The 18,274-nt window shown below is 42.3% G+C and overlaps 2 protein-coding genes across 4 annotated transcripts in view; one reads left to right on the forward strand and one right to left on the reverse strand.

Annotated features, from left to right (window-relative positions):
* Window positions 1-2,009: 2,009 nt before the first annotated feature.
* fkbp7 (FKBP prolyl isomerase 7) lies at window positions 2,010-7,087 on the reverse strand. The gene is made up of 4 exons (XM_083996526.1): window positions 6,860-7,087; window positions 5,944-6,095; window positions 3,338-3,465; window positions 2,010-2,573 (listed from the first exon to the last, which is right to left on the reverse strand). The coding sequence occupies exons 1-4, from the start codon at window positions 7,075-7,077 to the stop codon at window positions 2,412-2,414; spliced, it is 660 nt and encodes a 219-aa protein (XP_083852652.1). The 5' UTR covers window positions 7,078-7,087; the 3' UTR covers window positions 2,010-2,411.
* A 955-nt stretch (window positions 7,088-8,042) lies between these two features.
* Window positions 8,043-18,274, forward strand: part of glsb (glutaminase b) — a 43,274-nt gene continuing 33,042 nt past the window's right edge. For 2 of the 3 annotated variants that reach the window (XM_083996205.1, XM_083996207.1), the window contains exons 1-4: window positions 8,043-8,471; window positions 16,602-16,695; window positions 16,805-16,926; window positions 17,762-17,891. In XM_083996205.1, coding sequence (XP_083852331.1) covers window positions 8,137-8,471; window positions 16,602-16,695; window positions 16,805-16,926; window positions 17,762-17,891 — 681 coding nt within the window. In that variant the 5' untranslated portion in view covers window positions 8,043-8,136. The remainder of the gene's footprint in view (window positions 8,472-16,601; window positions 16,696-16,804; window positions 16,927-17,761; window positions 17,892-18,274) is intronic. The other variant, XM_083996206.1, reaches the window with a different exon arrangement.

Consider the following 18,274-nt stretch of genomic DNA (forward strand, 5'->3'; position numbering starts at 1 on the left):
AAAGTCACTGACATCTATTAGTTTCTAAATTGTTACAAAGTAATTTCTAAAGCTTTGACCGCCACAGTGAGAGCCTTTATCAACAAAAAGAGAAAACATGGACTAGTGGTGAACCTTCTCAGGAGTGGCCAGACCACCAGAATTACTCCAACAGTGCACTGACAACTCATCCAGGAAGTCACAAAGAAGCACAAAGACCTGCAGGCCTGTTCATGGTTCAATTATAAGAAAGAGACGGGACAAAAATAGCGTCCATGGTAGAGTTCCAGGGTAAAAACCACTGCTGTGCAAAAAAGATCACAAAGGTTGTCTCACATGTGCCAAAATCATCTGGATGATCCCCAAGACTTACGGGAAAATATTCTGTGAGCTGACAAGACAAAAATGTAATTCTTTGGAAGATGTACATCCTGCTACATCAGATGTGTACCAATACAGCATTTCATAAAGAGAACATCATACCAACAGTCAAACATTTGCTTTGCTGCTTCAGGCCCTGGACGACTTGCGGTAAACGACTGAACCATAAATTCTGCTCGCTACCTAAAGGACAACGTCCGGTCATCAGTTCCTGACCTCAAGGTCGAACACTCTTTGGTGTGTACATGTACGTCTCAAACTGTGATATGTATTTTATGTATATTTATTGTCTAAGGCAGCTTTTACCATGCACTCGAGTCCACAACAAATTTCCCCTAGGGGACAATAAAGTTTATTCTAAGTCCACCTCTGAATGGCTTAAAAATAGAAGATTTAAATCCCCACTGAGATGCTTTGGCATGACCTTAAAAGGCCGTTCATGCTCAAAAACCCTCAAATGTGGCTGAATGAAAACAATTGATTGATTTAAACTAATTGATTGAACTTGATTACCCAAGTTGCTCATGCTCTAATCCATTTTATGCATACAGGTCTCCCAAAGAAGACGCCTGTCTCTTAAGTACATAAGCAGCATAGTAGCATCAAATTATGAATAACTACCAAGTCTATAATTGATTAGATAAAGGTGGACTGACTTAAATGTATTTTGTAGTTTGTCTTTCTGACCAATTGTGACAGTTTTATTGCAGATACTGCACTTTTGCCTTGGTTTTGGTGCAGATACTGCACTTTGGCTTGGTACTACAGATACGGCACTTTGCCTTGGTTTTACTCCAATGGAATTAGAGAGTAAATTCTAGAATGTAGGGAGTACAGTACTCTTTGCAGATACTGCACTTTGCCTTGGTTTTACTCCAATGGAATTATAGAGTATATATAATTATAGAATGTAGGGAGAACAGTAGGCCTACTCTTTGCAGATACTGTACTTTGCCTTGGTTTCACAGTGCTTTTTTGGGGGGATGGACAGCAAAATAAAAAAAAAACCAATAACTTTTTTTTTTAAAAACAATAACTTTTAACTTTTTTTTAGCAGTACCAATATCAAATTCTACCAGATTAAAGAGAATATGCCACACTTTTGATTGGTCAAAAAATGGAAAAAATGCAGATACTGCACTTTGCCTTTGTAGGGCAGTATAGACCTGTGACACTTGTCTGTAAATCCTGCTACTTTCTGATCTGCTTTGCATATGATGCTACATCAGAAACACTGACATGTTGTTATGAGTTTCATCTGTGAGAGCTGAAAGTGACTGATTATCTCAGATCATCAACTGAGCAAAAAGAAAAACATCATTAGAAAAACACATCATGTTTTACTTATTTATTTTGTTACAAAATACACCAATGGTTCACTGGAGTACAATGTTAATCATGATGACAAGATGTGCACAGAACACAGTAAACATTTCTGACAAACCACAACATGTGTGCAAATGCATTTAATCATCATTATATTCAAACCACAGCTGCATTTAGTTGGTTTCCTCCTGGACATTCAATTTGAGAAATCTTTCTAAAAGTATTAGTCATCTCTCTCTGTGCACTGGTGAAACGCTGCATATTAGTGGGCAAAAAAAATAACATGTGGTCAGGTCAGGTCAATATTACACAGGAGAGTTGTGTTGGGGACAATGTTAGATCTGCTTTTTAAAGGAAAAATCCACCCAGAATAATTTTGTTTGGTGTTTTACATTTACATCTCTTCATTTTTCTCATCGTTATCATGGATAACACAATGTCTCATGGTGATGGTCACAGCTACAGACTTTTCACAGCACAGAAAAATCGAACATTTCTCATTTGGACTTGTTCCTTCACCAAGCCATTTGAATCATAAGGAGAAGTGACACACACTTCCTTTATCTGTATGACAGCCAGCAGGGAAACAATTGAAAGTAAAAAAAAGTGTCAGAACATGTGAGGGGCATTTTCCCTTGACATATTTTATCTGCATCTGTAACTGTATCAACGTTAAGTGTAAAAAAGCCACAAAAAAGAAGACTTGGACTAACTTTTTTCTGGCACTAGAGCTCATCACGTTGGTAAATATTATACTCCTTTACACTGATCACTCCGTCTTTGTCCTCGTCATTCTTGTGGAATATATCAGCCATAACCTTCTCGTAGTAAGGCTCGTCTCGTGGCTTCCCTGATTTTTCAAAGTCCTGTTTCAAATATTCCTTCACCTGAAAATAAAGGAAAAATTTCATTAGTCACATTTACATTGTGCTTTTACAGCGCTCCTCTGTTGATGTCTTCTATTTACACGTCATACTGTGTCATTCATAACAGGCCATTCACTTCCTTACCATCTGTTTAAGGTGCTAACAACAACCCAGATAGAAGCAGTAACATGACATTTTGGCAGCATATTAACAACATTACATTCATTGTTTGATAATATCAGTAATTTAAATTATTCAATGTTGATTTGTAGTATTTATATTGTGAATATTATTGTGCAGCTGCATTCAGATTCAGATTCAGCTTTATTTGTCCTTTGCAAGGAAACTTGTTTTCACCCCCGTACGCCACACACAACCTCAAGATACATAAACACAGAAGAGGATGTAGATTGGTGTGGAGCAGGCACAGGCAAATTATGGCCCCGTCAAATATTCGTTCAAAATTGTCCAAATTAGACTGCAAACTGGATGGATGGATGGATGGATGGATGGATGGATGGATGGATGGATGGATGGATGGATGGATGGATGGAAAGAAAGAAAGAAAGAAAGAAAGAAAGAAAGAAAGAGACGGGGGAAAGAAAGAAAGAAAGAAGTAAAAAGACAGAGAAGGGCTAGATAGAAAGAAGGAAAGAAAGAAAGAAAGAAAGAAAGAAAGAAAGAAAGAAAGAAAGAAAGAAAGAAAGAAAGAAAGAGAGACGGGGGAAAGAAAGAAGTAAAAAGACAGAGAAGGGCTAGATAGAAAGAAAGAAAGTTAAAGTTACCTCATCCTTGGTGAGACTCTGATCCTTATCCAGGTCCATTTGTCTGAAGGCATCCACACTGCGTGGTCCCATGGTCACCGAGTAGACCTCCACCTCAAACACCACCGAGGCATTGGGCGGCACTGGATCTGATTCAGTGGGAGGAATACAAACAAAGCATTAAAGTTATGTCATAATCACAACTTATTATCTTACTTACAACTAGAAAGCGCTTGGAGAGCTCAGACGTCACGTCCTTAAATGTCAAAGTTGAACAACACACACCAGAGAGAAAAACCGTATTCATCATGAATGATTCTGATTCGCCCTAAATTTGACTGGGTTCTTCCCTGACAAGTTTGATGCTGATTGGTTCAGCACTTTAATCCTGCTGATAAAAAAAACTAACCAAAAGACCAACAAACAGACACAAGTGAAAATTGTAACTTCTATTTTATCATGTCCAGCTTTATACTGTCAGATTTAGCGATGAACTGAACTATGTATTCTTGTATTCTTTCTATTTTAATCTTCATTGTATTATGTAACAAATATTATGATTATGGACCACAGGAAGACTGGCTGGTTGTCTAATGGGGATCCATGTAACAAATAAATAATAATAAAATAAACAGCTAATAAACACACAAATGAAAAACAAATAAACATTTAGTTTTAATATCAAACCATGTGAGTGACTTTATAGTTTGGAAAAAAGAGAGAGTATTATAACTAGAGCAACATGCAGGTATAAGGTTCTTACTTTTTAAGAGAGAAAAACCGACTGTGTATCAGCAGCAAATGTATTCATGCTCAGTTTCTCCAGTTTCTCCAGACACAAAGAATGAGATCAAAGTAAAAACAAAGGCAAACCTGAAATGCAGACCACAGGCCAGGCAGCGCCACCGTCAGATCATACCGCAGTGCATGAATGACCGTCAGCACGGAGAGGTTTGAGGAAAGAGTTGTTAGTTTTCTTTCTTTTAGTTTAGTTTGTTTAGTATTTTTTGAAAGAGCTCCAATGCATGCAGGACAGAGAGAAACCCAGCAGAGACCTTTCACCCTCTGAGCATGCTCACAGTACATGCCATGGGCAGATGAGTAGCAGACACTGCGAGGGGTGTGATGCCATTTCAACTAAAGTGCTGTGAAAAGAAAAACAAGACAGAATGAAGGTAGTTATTCTATTTGAAGGATAATTACCGTTTTTTACAATCTGGACCTTATTTCTAGCATAAAATACGATCATTACAAGTCGTTCCGACAAAATTAGATCCAGCCGAGAGCCGTGTATATCGCATAATGCGAGTACACGGAGCAGCGGAGTGCAGCCTCTAAATAACACATTATCTGCTGTGAAACTCGTTCATTTCACCAATATTTTATTATGATACACTAGTGCTATTCCCCTCTGAGTCCGGGGTTAGCTGTTATCAACATCCGGGGTCTGTAGGTTGACCTACTGACCTCTGATCTGGATGATGTCATCTCTGAGCGCCACGCGGCTCATCCCGATAATAATCATTCCGCTTCGGCATTCGGGTCCATTTTTATCTCATCTAGCCGGAGCTTTAGTGAGTCCAGGTTGCAGAGAGGAAGCCTGTGGAAGCTGAACTTCATCCAGCTGCTCATTTTGTTCTGACAAGTCGGAACCACGCACAAAACGAACCGTAGCATTAGCGGTAGCAACAAGCCGCACCGCAGTCGGGGATGACATCATCCAGGTCAGAGGTCAGTAGGTCAACCTACAGACCCCGGATGTTGATAACAGCTAACCCCGGACTCAGAGGGGAATAGCACTAGCCTATCATAACAAAATATTGGTGAAATGAACAAGTCTTGCGGCAGATAATGTGTTATAGAGGCTACATTGCGCTGCCCCGTGTACTCACATTATATGGATACTGTATATGCGGCTCTCGGCTGGATCTAATTTCGTCGGAACTACTTGTAATAACACCAAAGTTATCTGGGTGAGTAAATGATTGTATTTTATGCTATGAGGTCCAGAATGTAAAAAACTGTAATTATCCTTTAAAATAGCATCATACAGATAGTAGTTCATTTATGAGACTACATAAGGACCGTGGACATACTGTATAGATCTGACTGCTGCCCATTTCCATTTATTTCCTATGTTGCACATACTGTAAGGGAGTGTTTTTCAACCTTGGGGTCAGGACTCCACATGCAGTCGCCTGAAATTCAAATGGGCGTCGCCTGAAATGTCTAGTATTGATAAAAAAAATTACTGATAAAAATATTTTTCTAACTAATTATTATTCCTTTTAAAATTATGATTAATAACACCACACACAATCTTACTATATTCTATACTTTCACTTTCTTGAATATAAATCGAGTTGCAGCATAAATTGCATAAATGCAGCATATAAAAATATCTGAGCTGGCGCCCCGTCTCCTGGGGCTCTGAGAAAACAAACTATGTAAATTGAACTGAGGTGAGGATGTTTTTCAGAGTCTGTGGTGAAAGATGCCAGTGAGATGTGAATCCAGTCTTTCCTGAGCTAATATTTGATTATTTTTCTGCTTCTTGTGCATAATGTCTATTTTCTAAATCTGACTTTTTTCCAAGTCTCTCAGATAGTGTAGATAGGTTTACTCACGTTTGCCTTTTTCTCCAAACGCCAGGGCAGGGGGGACAGTTATCTTTCGTTTCTCTCCAGGACACATGTCCATTATTCCAATATCCAGACCCTTGATGACTTGTCCGACGCCCAACACAAACCACTGAGGATGCCCAGTTTTGTCCGATCGACTGAAATAGAAATAACTCATATAATGGACACATTTTCATACAGGTCGAAAAGCAGGATTGACTAAAATTCTCAGTATCCAGAGTCCCTATACCCATTTATCAACAAACATGCATGTCATACTGTAATAAGGGTTTTACCACTTTTACCACAAAACACACGTTAGGACACAACACGCTAGTTGAACCATGAACAGGCCTGCATGTCTTTAGAAGCTGTTCTGGGTTCTTTGTGACTTCCTGGATGAGTTGTCAGTGCACTGTTGGAGTAATTCTGGTGGTCTGGCCACTCCTGGGAAGGTTCACCACAATTCCATGTTTTTGTTGATAAAGGCTCTCACTGTGGTTCACTGGAACCCCAAAGCTTTAGAAATTACTTATAGATGTCAGTGACTTTGTTTGGTTTTCTGAATCAGCAATCAGGCCATGGTGAGAGTGAAATCTATCTCAGCTTTCCAAAAAATGTATCACAGTTCATTCATAATTTAACAAGGGGGTCAATTACGTTTGCATATGACCAGGTAGGTTTGGATAGCTTTTTCCCCTAATAAATGAAATCATCATTTAAAAACTTTGCATTGACCCAGGTTATCTCTAAGACTGATGATCTGAAACAATCAATTGTGACAATTTAAAATATGCAAAAACTATGAAATCAGGAAGGGATACTTTTTCCACAGAAATGTACATAATGTTTACTTTTAAAACAAAAGATCAGCTTGTAGCCTATTTCATCAATCGACTGCAGTTCCCTGCAACCCACCCACCTGCAGTAGAACTGGGAACCATCTTTGGCGAGGAACCCATCGTAGTGGAGGTTTATCAGGTCGCCCTTCTTACTCTTTGGATCGCACTGCTCGGGTTTAAACAAAACCTCGATCTTGACCTCGCCGTCCTGATCATTTGCTGCGACCCAGGCGCCCTGAGAACTGAGCTGTGAGCAGACAAAGAGGCACAGTGTGCAGCTCGCTAACCTCCACATCATGCCGCTGTGTATTCGTGGCAACTTGTGAAAAGTGACGTTTGAACACACTGGAGGACGTGGAGAGCTGCTGCAAACGTAGATGCTGTGCTGCCCTGAGCTCAGTCTGTCAGGCCCAAAGCTGCTTTCCAGCTTCAGTCCGCTTCAGTCATGTGTGGGCGCGAACCAGGGCCTGAAGTCCACCTGACAGACTAAACTGAGGGCAAAGTAAACCTATAATTCATTCACATTACAGTCCCACTGACTGTTTCCACTAATGACAGTGGAGGTGGAAAATATGGAAAATATGTCAAAAATGTGAAAAAACATACGTATTAGTTGTGTAAATCTAAAAGCCTCAGCGTGAAATAGATCCAATGAATTAATACATTATTGCTTTTGGAAACTTGATTTTACTTGATGTAACTGTATAAATACAGTTTTATTAAGTTACAACAGTGCAACATAATAATATGATATATAAAGACACATAAATGTTGCAAATAGTGACAGTAGCATGTTTTTTTGTGTTAAATTTAGATATAATAATAGAGTTCAAGTTCAGTTTCAATTTGCCTTCCCAGTGTAACAATAGATCACAACTAAGATTTTTTTTTTTTAAAGATTGGATGTTTTAAATAAAGAATTACATTTTTTAAATAGGTCATAGGATCTCATGACAGCCAGGCGGCCATTATTTCTTTGTAGACAATATGATTTAAAGCACTGTAATTAATACGCCACACATACGTTTACCGGCGCTGTATGTAAAAGTCAGTGGTAACTGGTTAATCATCCTACTGTTGAGAAGAAAAGACCCACATCAGGAGTTGACAGACACGAACATCAGCCAATGGAGAGCTTGAATGCCTCATAAATTATTCTCGACCGCGTACGTCACTACGTTTCCACCAATGGCAGCGTACGTGGGCGTGAGCGCGTTGCCGGTATTTGTTGGCCTCCTGGCGTCTGTGAGTCATCGTCAGACAGTCATCGTGGTCGCAGTCGCATCTGAACAGCTCTACACTTACTACCGGTCATTTGGAAACACGACGTTCTCTCTAATTGACTGACAGGATTGAGATGTTACAGTTTAGGTTCTCGACAGTGCTGAAGGAGTTGTTTGAAGCCACCCTCAAGCGTCCCTTGCCCGGCTGTAGCAGACAGAAGACCTGGTTGCCCAACCGCCACTGCTGCTTCGGCACCACCGTCGTTGATGCCCGGGCCGTGTCGACCCAGTTGAAGCTCCTCCATGCCGCCGTTCACCGCCCGCCGCTCCGCACCGCGCCCCTCGCCGCCCCGCGCCGCTCCTACTGCGCGAAGACCGAAGGCGCGGTGGTCGTGGACGAGCAGCTGAAGAAGGATGGAGGAGGAGGAGGAGGCGGAGGCGGCGGCGACGAAGCGGCCAGCGACGACAAGTAGGTTTCAGTGCAGCGGGGCAAACCTAGTCAGTGATGTGACGGTACGACCGGTGTTTTCTGGCGAGTCATGACGCAGACAGGCGCGAGCGGATGTAACGTTACTCTCCGCGCGCCTCAAACACTGTAGTCGACTAATGAAGCGGTTAATTACCTCTTTCATTCAAACAGCTCGCACACGTGTTGCTAATTGACTCAATAACCTAACGCACTTGTGTGTAACAATGCTCCGTAAGAACACAGCTAATGTGTGGCCTGATAAACAGCGGCTGCCCAGCCATGTGGGGCTTGTTCAGCCTCCGGTGGCTTCGTGCCAACAAGATATATAAATACAAGTCCTTCAGATACCGACAGGCAGCAACTTAACCCAGAGCTAATCAGGAGCTCAGGTAGCCATGGCTGGTTTTCAGCAGCAGGCGAGGAGGAGAAGGCGCAGCGTGGTGCAGCGGTTCACAAAGTGAAACGTCACTGGGCCTGTTCTCAGGTCAAGGCTGAGGTGAAGGGTAAAACATCCACCTCCATTTTTAAGCCGCTTAAAGGTAGAAAATGAAAACAAATTCAACCCTAATACCGCCACAGTGCAGTCAGACAGCTAAAGGATGATTGATTTGTATGTTGTTGGTTATAAGAGTGAGTGCTGCCTGAGGGGCTTCTAGTGGTTTCTACAGTGACCTCTCTCCCACAGCTGGAGGGGCTGATCCAGAGTCAGACCACTGACACTGTGATGCCTGTCCTTTGGTTGAACAGTTGGAACAGTAGTGTGATAGGAAGTGGAGAACAAAAAATCTCCAGAATAGCATGTGTGACTTCATCTTAAACTGCTCCTAAATGGAAATTTGAGTTGGTGCAAGTAATTTTTTTGTCCATTTGTGCATTTCTCTCATTACCGGTGTCAGGACAATGTGTGTGAGGATCATGAATGAAAAGGAAATGTGAGTATGTGCTTTGCGAGTCTATTTACAGTGTGCTGTCACTGTGCACCCCTAAATTTTATGCTTGCACTCCAGACATTTTAAGTTCGGGGGCCACATGACTGTGCTCCTACAGTAGTAAGAAGAGTTTGTCTGGAGCCCTGGAGTTCACTGAACAGTAATGAATACTGAATAGTAATGTAAGTAGGGAGTATGCAAAACCTTTGTGCATATTTGCTCTGCTTGTCATGCCTCAACGTATAGTCATGAAACCTCAGCCAGTGAAATGTGTGTTTAGTTTTTCTGCTGCTATTTGCAGAGCTCTTCTCCTGTGACATGACAACCATGTTTGAATGCTTTTTTAGTAAAAAGCCTGGTGCTGATGTTTATGCACAGTTGATAGGTGAGTGAAGATTGCGTCAGCGTGAATTCCTTCTTTCATCGTCGCATGATAGCTAATGCAATGCTTCAAATTATGATTTTCTAGCAGAAACTAGGCCGAGTTTTGCTCAGTTGACATATTCAAATAGCCCAGTTGTTTCAGTTTTCTCTTGACATGTATGAAACTGGTGGTTTTGGAAAAATACTGATCTCTTTCACCACTGTCAGATTTAAATGATCCATATCAGCCGATGACTGCAGTCCCATGTGTTTCCCTTCCAAGGGAGTTTTTTTTTAATGATCGCACCACTGCCAAAAATCACAGAGATATTTCCTGACCTAGAAATGAGCGCAGACATGGATGGGCCGCGTCATCAGTGAGGGGCTGGATTTGCTCTGCCGCTGTAAATGGCGCACTGCTATCACATAAGCAGAGTGTTCTCTAGGTCAGTAGCTTTCCAGTCTATAATAACCCTCTCTTACTGAAGCAGCTTCTCCAAACACACCATGTAGTCTTTGTGACAAGTTGGGCTTTTCTTTTTTTCTACCCACTTGTACTCTCCTTATGATTTTGAGACAAATTACCAGAACCACATTCCCACACTTCTCAGGAAGTGATGGTTAAGGTCAGTAAGAAGTCCAGACCATCATTGGTGTGTCAGAGATTCTATAAAAAGTGGAAACGTAGCGAAGAACCAGCTCATGGTGCAGGAGGCTCCACGATACAGGTTCTGTTTCTGCAGCGTACGTGGCTACGCACAGGAATGCTGCTTGTGTCTGATCCTGCCGCGTAGCTGGCGATACGTCAGCGAGCCTCCGGGCCATTGCAACACAAACGTCTCTGCAGCGAGCCTGTACCGACTTAGTAGGAGACAGAAAACAGGGTAAACAAAGCGAGTGTCTTCAGCACAGCCTCACATGTTCACATGCTCAGGGTGACACCGTGTCACTTAGTAAATGGGATCAGACCTGTGACTCATATTTTTGTGGGTCGGAGGAGCTTTGTGGGTGCATTTTAGGGATGTTGTGTCACACTGGTGATGATGATTCATGAGATAAACCACAGAAGGAAACGTGATTAGTGACCTAAAGTCCCAAATGTGTTGCACTAAAAAACATGTGGGCAAATCTCTCTGATTCCTCTTATTCTGATATCCAGCCAGTTGTTTACATAATTTGTGACGCTGTGAGGTTTAGCCTCCAAACGGTGGACTGAGCTGTATCACTGGAGCTGTTGCCTGCTATAACTGACAGGAAAGCACGGCGCTGTATCCGTTACCTCAAGGCCTCGTAGAAACGTCAGACAATTAGAGCTTCCTTGGCTCACAGCCATCTACCTTGAGCAAATTATGGGATCAGTTACAGCTTTGAGCGGAGGCTAGTTGAGGTTAATGTGTCAGAAACAGACAAATGACAGTTTGTTGCATTGTTGTACACATGACGGAGAAACAAATAGGTGTTAAGGACACATATTATGGAAATATCACTTTTTGAAGGCTCTTTAATATATATTTGGGTGTTTGTCTTGTCTTCCGGCCCCCAAAATGTGAGAAAAATCTGTAATGTTTACGCTCCATATAGGTTGAAATCCATGTGGTTTTACGAGCTGTTCCCTCAGTTGTCTTCCAGTGATGTAACTAGGTTTCGAATTTGCATAATCCCACCCCTACCTGGGATTGGTAGAAGGAGCAGGGCAAGCAGTGGTTCATTTGCATTTAAAGGGACAGGCCGTTCTGAACAGGGCTGTTTAGAGAGGACGAAAAGAGCTGTGATGTTTGATCCTTGGGGTATTTTGCTCAAAGCATGTCACAGACATGTCTTTAAGACACCTGGGAACTATTTTGATTTGTGGCAAGGGGGCATAATGTCTCCTTTAATGTCGAACAAACTGCTTACTGATGTCACTGATGTGAGGTAATGAAGTGTGTTACCATACCTTGACCACTGCCATTTGAAGTGACCTGAGTAGGCCTGGGACGATAACAAATTTTGCTGGACGATATATTGTCCCACAAATTATTGACGATAAACGATATTATTGACACATTTTTTGAGAACAAATTAATAACCATTAATATAATAATAATAATATTTCATAATAATGCAAGTAGACCCTTTTAAATGTGATAAACTTTTATTTCTCTGAGTATTGTTTTTAAACATTGTAATTGGAATGACAAGAACTTATATAGCTACTATCCTAAATAAATAAAATAAACAAAAAATAAAAACAGTGCAGTGCAGCTCTTCTGTCATAACTTTACGTGAAGCTCCACTTTTCATTCAAACAAACTAATGTGACTTCCACACATGACATGTAAGATTTAATCAATGAGACTAGCATTTATCTCCTATAAAGTATTAAACCAGCCGGTGGTAAACCTCTAAAAACCTGCTGATACGTTTTCTTAGTCGTTTTCTCCCCCAATGACGCAGGTTGACCGGCCCGTGAGCTGCTGCAGTCAGACGGCTGCAGACTGTGGGAAGCCCCGCTCCTCCTGCTGGCTGCAACCACAGTAGCTCCAAAAACGTCGGAGGAAAACTCCCAACAGGCGATATGTGGATAAACTGACCACAGACTGGGATCTAAACTGTGACTTTCTCGCATGAAAAAATATTAAAACTGTAAAAAAGTGACGTGTTAACAGCCTGGCAGCAAGACGGTAAAATAATTAGCTGCTTAGCTTTACAGCTAGCGCTGCCGGTTGCTGCGAAATGCATTCTGGGAAACAAAGATCCTGGATGACTGAAAAGAGGGTTCACTCCTTTCATTCTGCAAAACAAACGGCCCAGGTACTGAGACCGATGCACAGTGAAGCCTCTTGTCATCCAGCCTGGTTGGAGGCCAGAGACCAGGAAAACAAATACGTGCATGCACATGGCGATTTATCGAGGCCGGAAAAACTATCGAGTTCATTTTCATTTATCGTGCGATTAATTGATTTATTGATTATCGTCCCAGGCCTAGACCTGAGTAAGTGCTGTATAAATAAAACAGTGCAGCGAGCCCACAGAATCTGTATCTAGAGCAGAAATAGATTTTTTCTTTAAAACAAAGCTCAGTCTTTACCTTGTATCCAGGAAACTCTGAGTGTTGTGCTGACGCCAATGAGCAGTCGGCCAGAGGCAAAAGGCCTGAACCATGTGCCTGTGAAGGGGAAGAGCTTTTTTTTCCCCAATGTACAAATGTTTGGACGAACATGGTGTTCCAGTCTGGATTCACACACCTGAGCCGTTTTTGTGCAGTTGACCCACACTCTGTGCTGCATCTGCTCATTTTAGTTTTAGCTCTTGTTGGCTGGACACAAGTGAGAAAATCCAGCAGACAAGCCACAGGATTATGTGATATGGATATGTGTTAATTCATCCATCTGCCCCGTCGTGCTGGAGGAAGCTGTCCGTCAGTATCTGACAGATGAAGCTCACTCGCAGCATGAGTCATCGTCACTCTCCGGGCCAACTTTTCCAAACGGCAACAGAGGCTCACTGTGTTTTGGTCCAGACACAATCCTGACTGACTCTACTAGCTGCCATAGGGCTGGTAAGAATCAATGACACTGTACTGTCAACAGGATTGTTAATAATGTTAAGAAATAGAAACAAATAAGGTGGCACTTTATTTGCCTTATGAGCTTTAAACAGGAGATATTTGGTAAGTGCCCCTTTAAAGGGACAATGAGGAGTTTTGGAAAAGCGAAGTGTTTTCACACTACATTTATGAGCCTCCGCGCACCGTAAAATGCTTTGACCGGCACAAGACAGACTCATGTTTTCATTCATCAAGAATTAAAGTCAGAGGTTGGAAGACGATCACATACCGTCGTAGTTCCGAGTCCCGACTATAAACGGCGATTCGGCGGCGTTATTCTCATGACTCGCCACGAAACCGAAAGTAAAGAAACGCTGGTCGGCTCGACCAGCATCTCCGCCACCACTAATAATAACAAAATAACGATAGAGACAAAATGATATATTTATCGAAAATGGGCCCATTAACAAGTGTGGGTAACGTAGATTCATCCACATTAACGTGAGACTTTTTTATAACCAAATAGAAACTCCTTGTTGTCCCTTTAATTGCCCAAATACCTCCTTATTTACCTTCATATTTTCTGCAGTGGCTGCACAAAGTGCTGCCATGTGGCCCCCTTAGCACATTTTTAGCTGCACAAACGCAAACATGCTCGTCTGGTTTCAGAGAGCGTGTTGGTGGTTAATGAGCTTTTCACAAACACTGAAATCATTTCTCAGTCTCACTCACAGCAGCAGCAGCAATCAGCCTCGTTTCACTAACGAACCACTGTTGGTTCACGGTGGTAAACATGGGCACGATGCGTACGGCCACCTGTGCCGCAGTTCGCCGGCTGCCTTATGACTCTGCGTCCGGCTTGTTGACTCTGCTGAATGGAAGTGGTGTTTCGGTGACAGATGCCCGGTCGATAAGAGTCTCTTTAAAATTAGGCACGCCTGACAGACAGCATTTTAGGCAATCTTCATTTTGTGTGCTCTCGTTCAGCCGCGGTTACCTTGGTTGTTCGCCGAGTGTTTACTCTGCGGGGAGCAGAAGGTGAGCCAAAAGGAGAGGGAGTGGAGGAGGTGCTGACTGAAAATCCTGGAATTTGAAACGCTGATGTGGAGTTGGATCAGCAGCAGAGAGTCTGTCCACTGTGAAGCTTCAGTTTGATGTGAGGCTTCACATAGTGTCAGGCTTGGCTTTTCACTTGGACAAGTTGTGACCTGCACATTCACCACGCTATGAGATAATAACGGAACGTTATGAGATAGAGTTGTTTTCGAAGCAAATGCAGAGACTGCTTGTTGAAAAACTGATGCTGATGCACGTTCCCGTCATGAATTTACCTATGAAAACAACTCCGTCTTGTAACGTTCCGTTATTATCTCATAGCGTGGTGAACTTGTCCACCAGAGCGTTTTGGAGTTGTTGGATTGTGTATTTGATGAGTTTGATGAGGGAAACCAAGAAATCCCATTAGCCTCCGTAGTGTAGCTCTGAGCAGCTCACGGCTCTGCTCCGCCGTTCTAAAAACAGCTTGCACCTACAATTAAAGATAACGAACCTACTCCTAAGACTATAGGGACTATGGCAATGGGCCAATTTGCCAACATGTTGAACTATCCCTTTAATCGGTTGTATCGTATTGCCTGGAAAGTGGGATTGTTGAAGATGTTTCATGGCTACATTGAACCCCCCCACTCAGTGTTTCCCCACTGATGACGCTGCAGCCCACGTTTTCCACTCGAGCAACAACAAGCTGCTTGTTCCTTTCATGGGATCTTTTCCAGGATGTGAAAATGAAACTGGTCTTGAACAGCGTTAACTCGGATCCTGTTCCTCTGTGCAGAGCTGAGGGTGCTGCGCTGCCCCATGGCTGCTGCTGTGTCATGGCCAGTGTGTGAACAGGCCACGATGTTGGCTTTATTAATCCAAGAGCCACAGTGGGCTGAGCAGCGTAAAAGACGAGAGAATTTGTGGAATTTGAGCCCCGGTCTAACGCTGCTCCACAGACGACCGCCAAAACGTGTCAGTGGACACGCAGTATGTGTTTACATAATCAAAATATTAGAGATACATGACTACTGACCATGCACTGGTCTGTGTTTGCTGTTGGCGGTTTTTGGTCTCAGCTATTTGTCTGCGTTGAAGGGTTTGTGAAATGACCTGGTGCTGTCTATTTAATGCTTGATCCTTTTGTTTCAACCCGTGGCTTTTCCTGGCAGTGTCGTAAGCAAGTGAATCACACAGTAATGAATACATCAATAGAGGCCAACAGTTTCTGTTAATTGTGCCCAGTGCCCACACATTGTGCCCGGTGAACAAGGCCAGCGGCCGGTTTTTACCACTTTGGGTAAAAAGGAAAAGGTCAGTACGCCCACACGTCTGACATTTTGCAGGTGGAAACGCACCGAAGTGCAGCTGTCGGTAAAAACTGCATTTAAACGTTTTGTGTTGTGTGTGAGTGAGAGTCAGATGAGTGTGAGCTGGCCGGGCACTCCTCCTCCTCCTCCTCCTCCTCAGGACACGATGCAAATCACCACAGCACTGGGCAGAGTGTTACTGTGAAAGACAAGCTGTATCATCTCGGTACCACTTCAGCTTCATCATCATTATCCACCGATTCTCTGCTTTATCAATATTATTAGTTCCTTTATTTAACCAGGTAAAGACTCGTTGAGATTTAAAAACCTCTTTTACAAGAGCGACCTGAGAGCAGCGCACAACCCTACATAGATTTACACAAACAACATGAAAGTTACAAATTAGGGCAAGCACAATCCCAAGAGTGGATGGATTTCCTTTCACTATAAACCATTACAGTGTGATCTGGGAGAGCTGCCAGCAGAGAACCGTTCATATCATCTCTTTATGTGTAATGAAGTCTGTGATCTCGTCGTTGTACAAACAAACACACAGACCTCTGTGTGGTTAATGCTTACACTGGGATTGCATATTTCCAGTATGTGTCACTGACAGCCCTCAGTAATGTGATAAGACTGTATGAGCAGCCACAGATAAGCTCAGTGTTTACACTGGCTGGACAGGTGGGACCAGGCTTAATAGTGGCTCGTACTAAATAGCAGCTGTGCTGTGTGTCAGCCGTGCCTCCACCGCTATGGCCGCATCATGGGTCCTTTGAATTAACACAATAATAATGTGTTATTATTGTAAAAACGTGGGTTTTTAACATTTTGTGTTTAATACAATTTAGTTCAGAATCATCTTTGAAGAACTGAAATATAAAATAATGAATTATAGCTCATATACAAAGACATTTTACATTCCTGCTGTATCTGACACATGATCTCTCTAACCCAAAAGGAGAAACGCTGGAATCCTCCCCAGTCTGGAGGATCTGCTCTTCTACACAGTCGCAGAAGGTCAAGAGAAGATTCCTGCTCACAAGTTCCTCACAGTAAGTCCTTCACATTCAGCTCAGCCTGATGTTTTCTACCAATGTGTGCTGTTCCTGAATATTCCTCAAGCATATTTATAATTCTATGTATACATTGTTATTCTTTCAGGCACTTAAGGCCACAGGGCTTCGCACTGGAGACCCACGGCTGAAGGAATGCATGGACACCCTCAAAGAGACTCTGAAGAAAACATCAGATGGTGTGACACTGGACAGGCACCTGTTCAAGAAGTAACGTTTGCTATTTCCCGTTTTGTTTGGGTGTTTATTCTCCATCATACACACCTACCATGGTGGCACCCTTCTTTTTTTCAATCACATGTACATGTGCTCACTTCAACTCAAAGTATATGATGCAGTTTGATGACCATATTTTTTTAACAAGCAAATTCCAACATAATTTCAATGCGGAAATTTGCATATTGCATTAATGCAAAAAAAGAAAAATATCCATCAAACAGCATTTTGGGCAGAAAATCTGTTCGTGTGAGCTTTTAGAAAACCTTCAAATGGGCTCCTTCTCTTCCTTGATGCAGTTTCAATAGTGTTGGATGCCACCTGTTAATGGCATCAGAATAATTGGCTTTTTATGAATTATGGTTCAACTGATACACTACAGAGTTTCCAGTACTTTTAATGACATGATTGTACAATAATGACCCCTGTGTATCTAAAAAGAAAAAAATATTTTAACAAAAGGTTTATGATGTCATACTGAGATTGGTAGATGCTGACGCAGGAACTTGAGCTCTAAGTAATTTAAATTTTAAGAGGAGTTAATTTTAGGGTTTGTCTGTGTAACTGATGTTGGTGTCTGCTGTAAACTAAACTTGATGATGTCACAGACGCTGTCCATTGTTTCCTGCAGTCAGTCATTGATGTGACAGTTGTCATTCTCAAACAGGGAGATGATCAACACTGATGAAGAGCCTCTTCATCAGTCATCTCTATTAACATCACAGAAGTTTGTCAGACTTCAGGGTTGCAGACTTGGTTGGCAAACTTTTCCTCCAGCTGCATGCAGTCACGGTGTTTTAGCATGCTGTTTGTGGTTTTTGTTTGTCAGGTGTGTCCAGAGCAACATTGTCCTGCTCACTCAGGCCTTCCGCAAGAAGTTCGTCATCCCAGACTTCCAGTCCTTCTCCTCCCATATTGATGAGCTGTATGAAAATGCCAAAAATCTCACTGGAGGACAGGTGTGTCCTTAGATCCATGATTTCTTTTGTTTGTTTGTTTGTTTCTCCAAGTGCCTCATGATTATTATTTAGCCCATGCAGATTCATTGCCATCGGCCTGGTTTCAGTCTGTATTTAACAGGTGTCAGTGATGTAGATCAGGGTGGAAGCCAGCAGAAGTCTGATCTGATCTCGAGGGAAATATTTTCCCTTGAACATGTTACTGTAAAAGTATCAGAGCAGTGTTTGCACTGCCACTTACATATTGGGTAGCAGCTTTTTGTCAGCTGAGTCGCATCATTTAAAAACTGCTCTTCAGACATTTAAAGCCAATAAGCAGCAGAATGATGAAGAACAAGAGAAATGGTGTCAGCGAACCTCCCACAGTGAAGCTCCCTCTCTCA

This window comes from Trachurus trachurus, assembly GCF_905171665.1.
Source record: "Trachurus trachurus genome assembly, chromosome: 21".
Taxonomy (NCBI): Eukaryota; Metazoa; Chordata; class Actinopteri; order Carangiformes; family Carangidae; genus Trachurus; species Trachurus trachurus.

Bases quoted from the DNA above. Each gene is read 5' to 3' on its own strand.
- fkbp7 (XM_083996526.1), bottom strand. From the start codon at position 7,077: ATGATGTGGAGGTTAGCGAGCTGCACACTGTGCCTCTTTGTCTGCTCA. The intron at 6,096-6,859 runs GTGGGTGGGTTG...TTTCTATTTCAG, and splicing joins GGTTCCCAGTTCTACTGCAG to TCGATCGGACAAAACTGGGC. The intron at 2,574-3,337 runs GTAACTTTAACT...CTTTATTTTCAG, and splicing joins AGAGTCTCACCAAGGATGAG to GTGAAGGAATATTTGAAACA.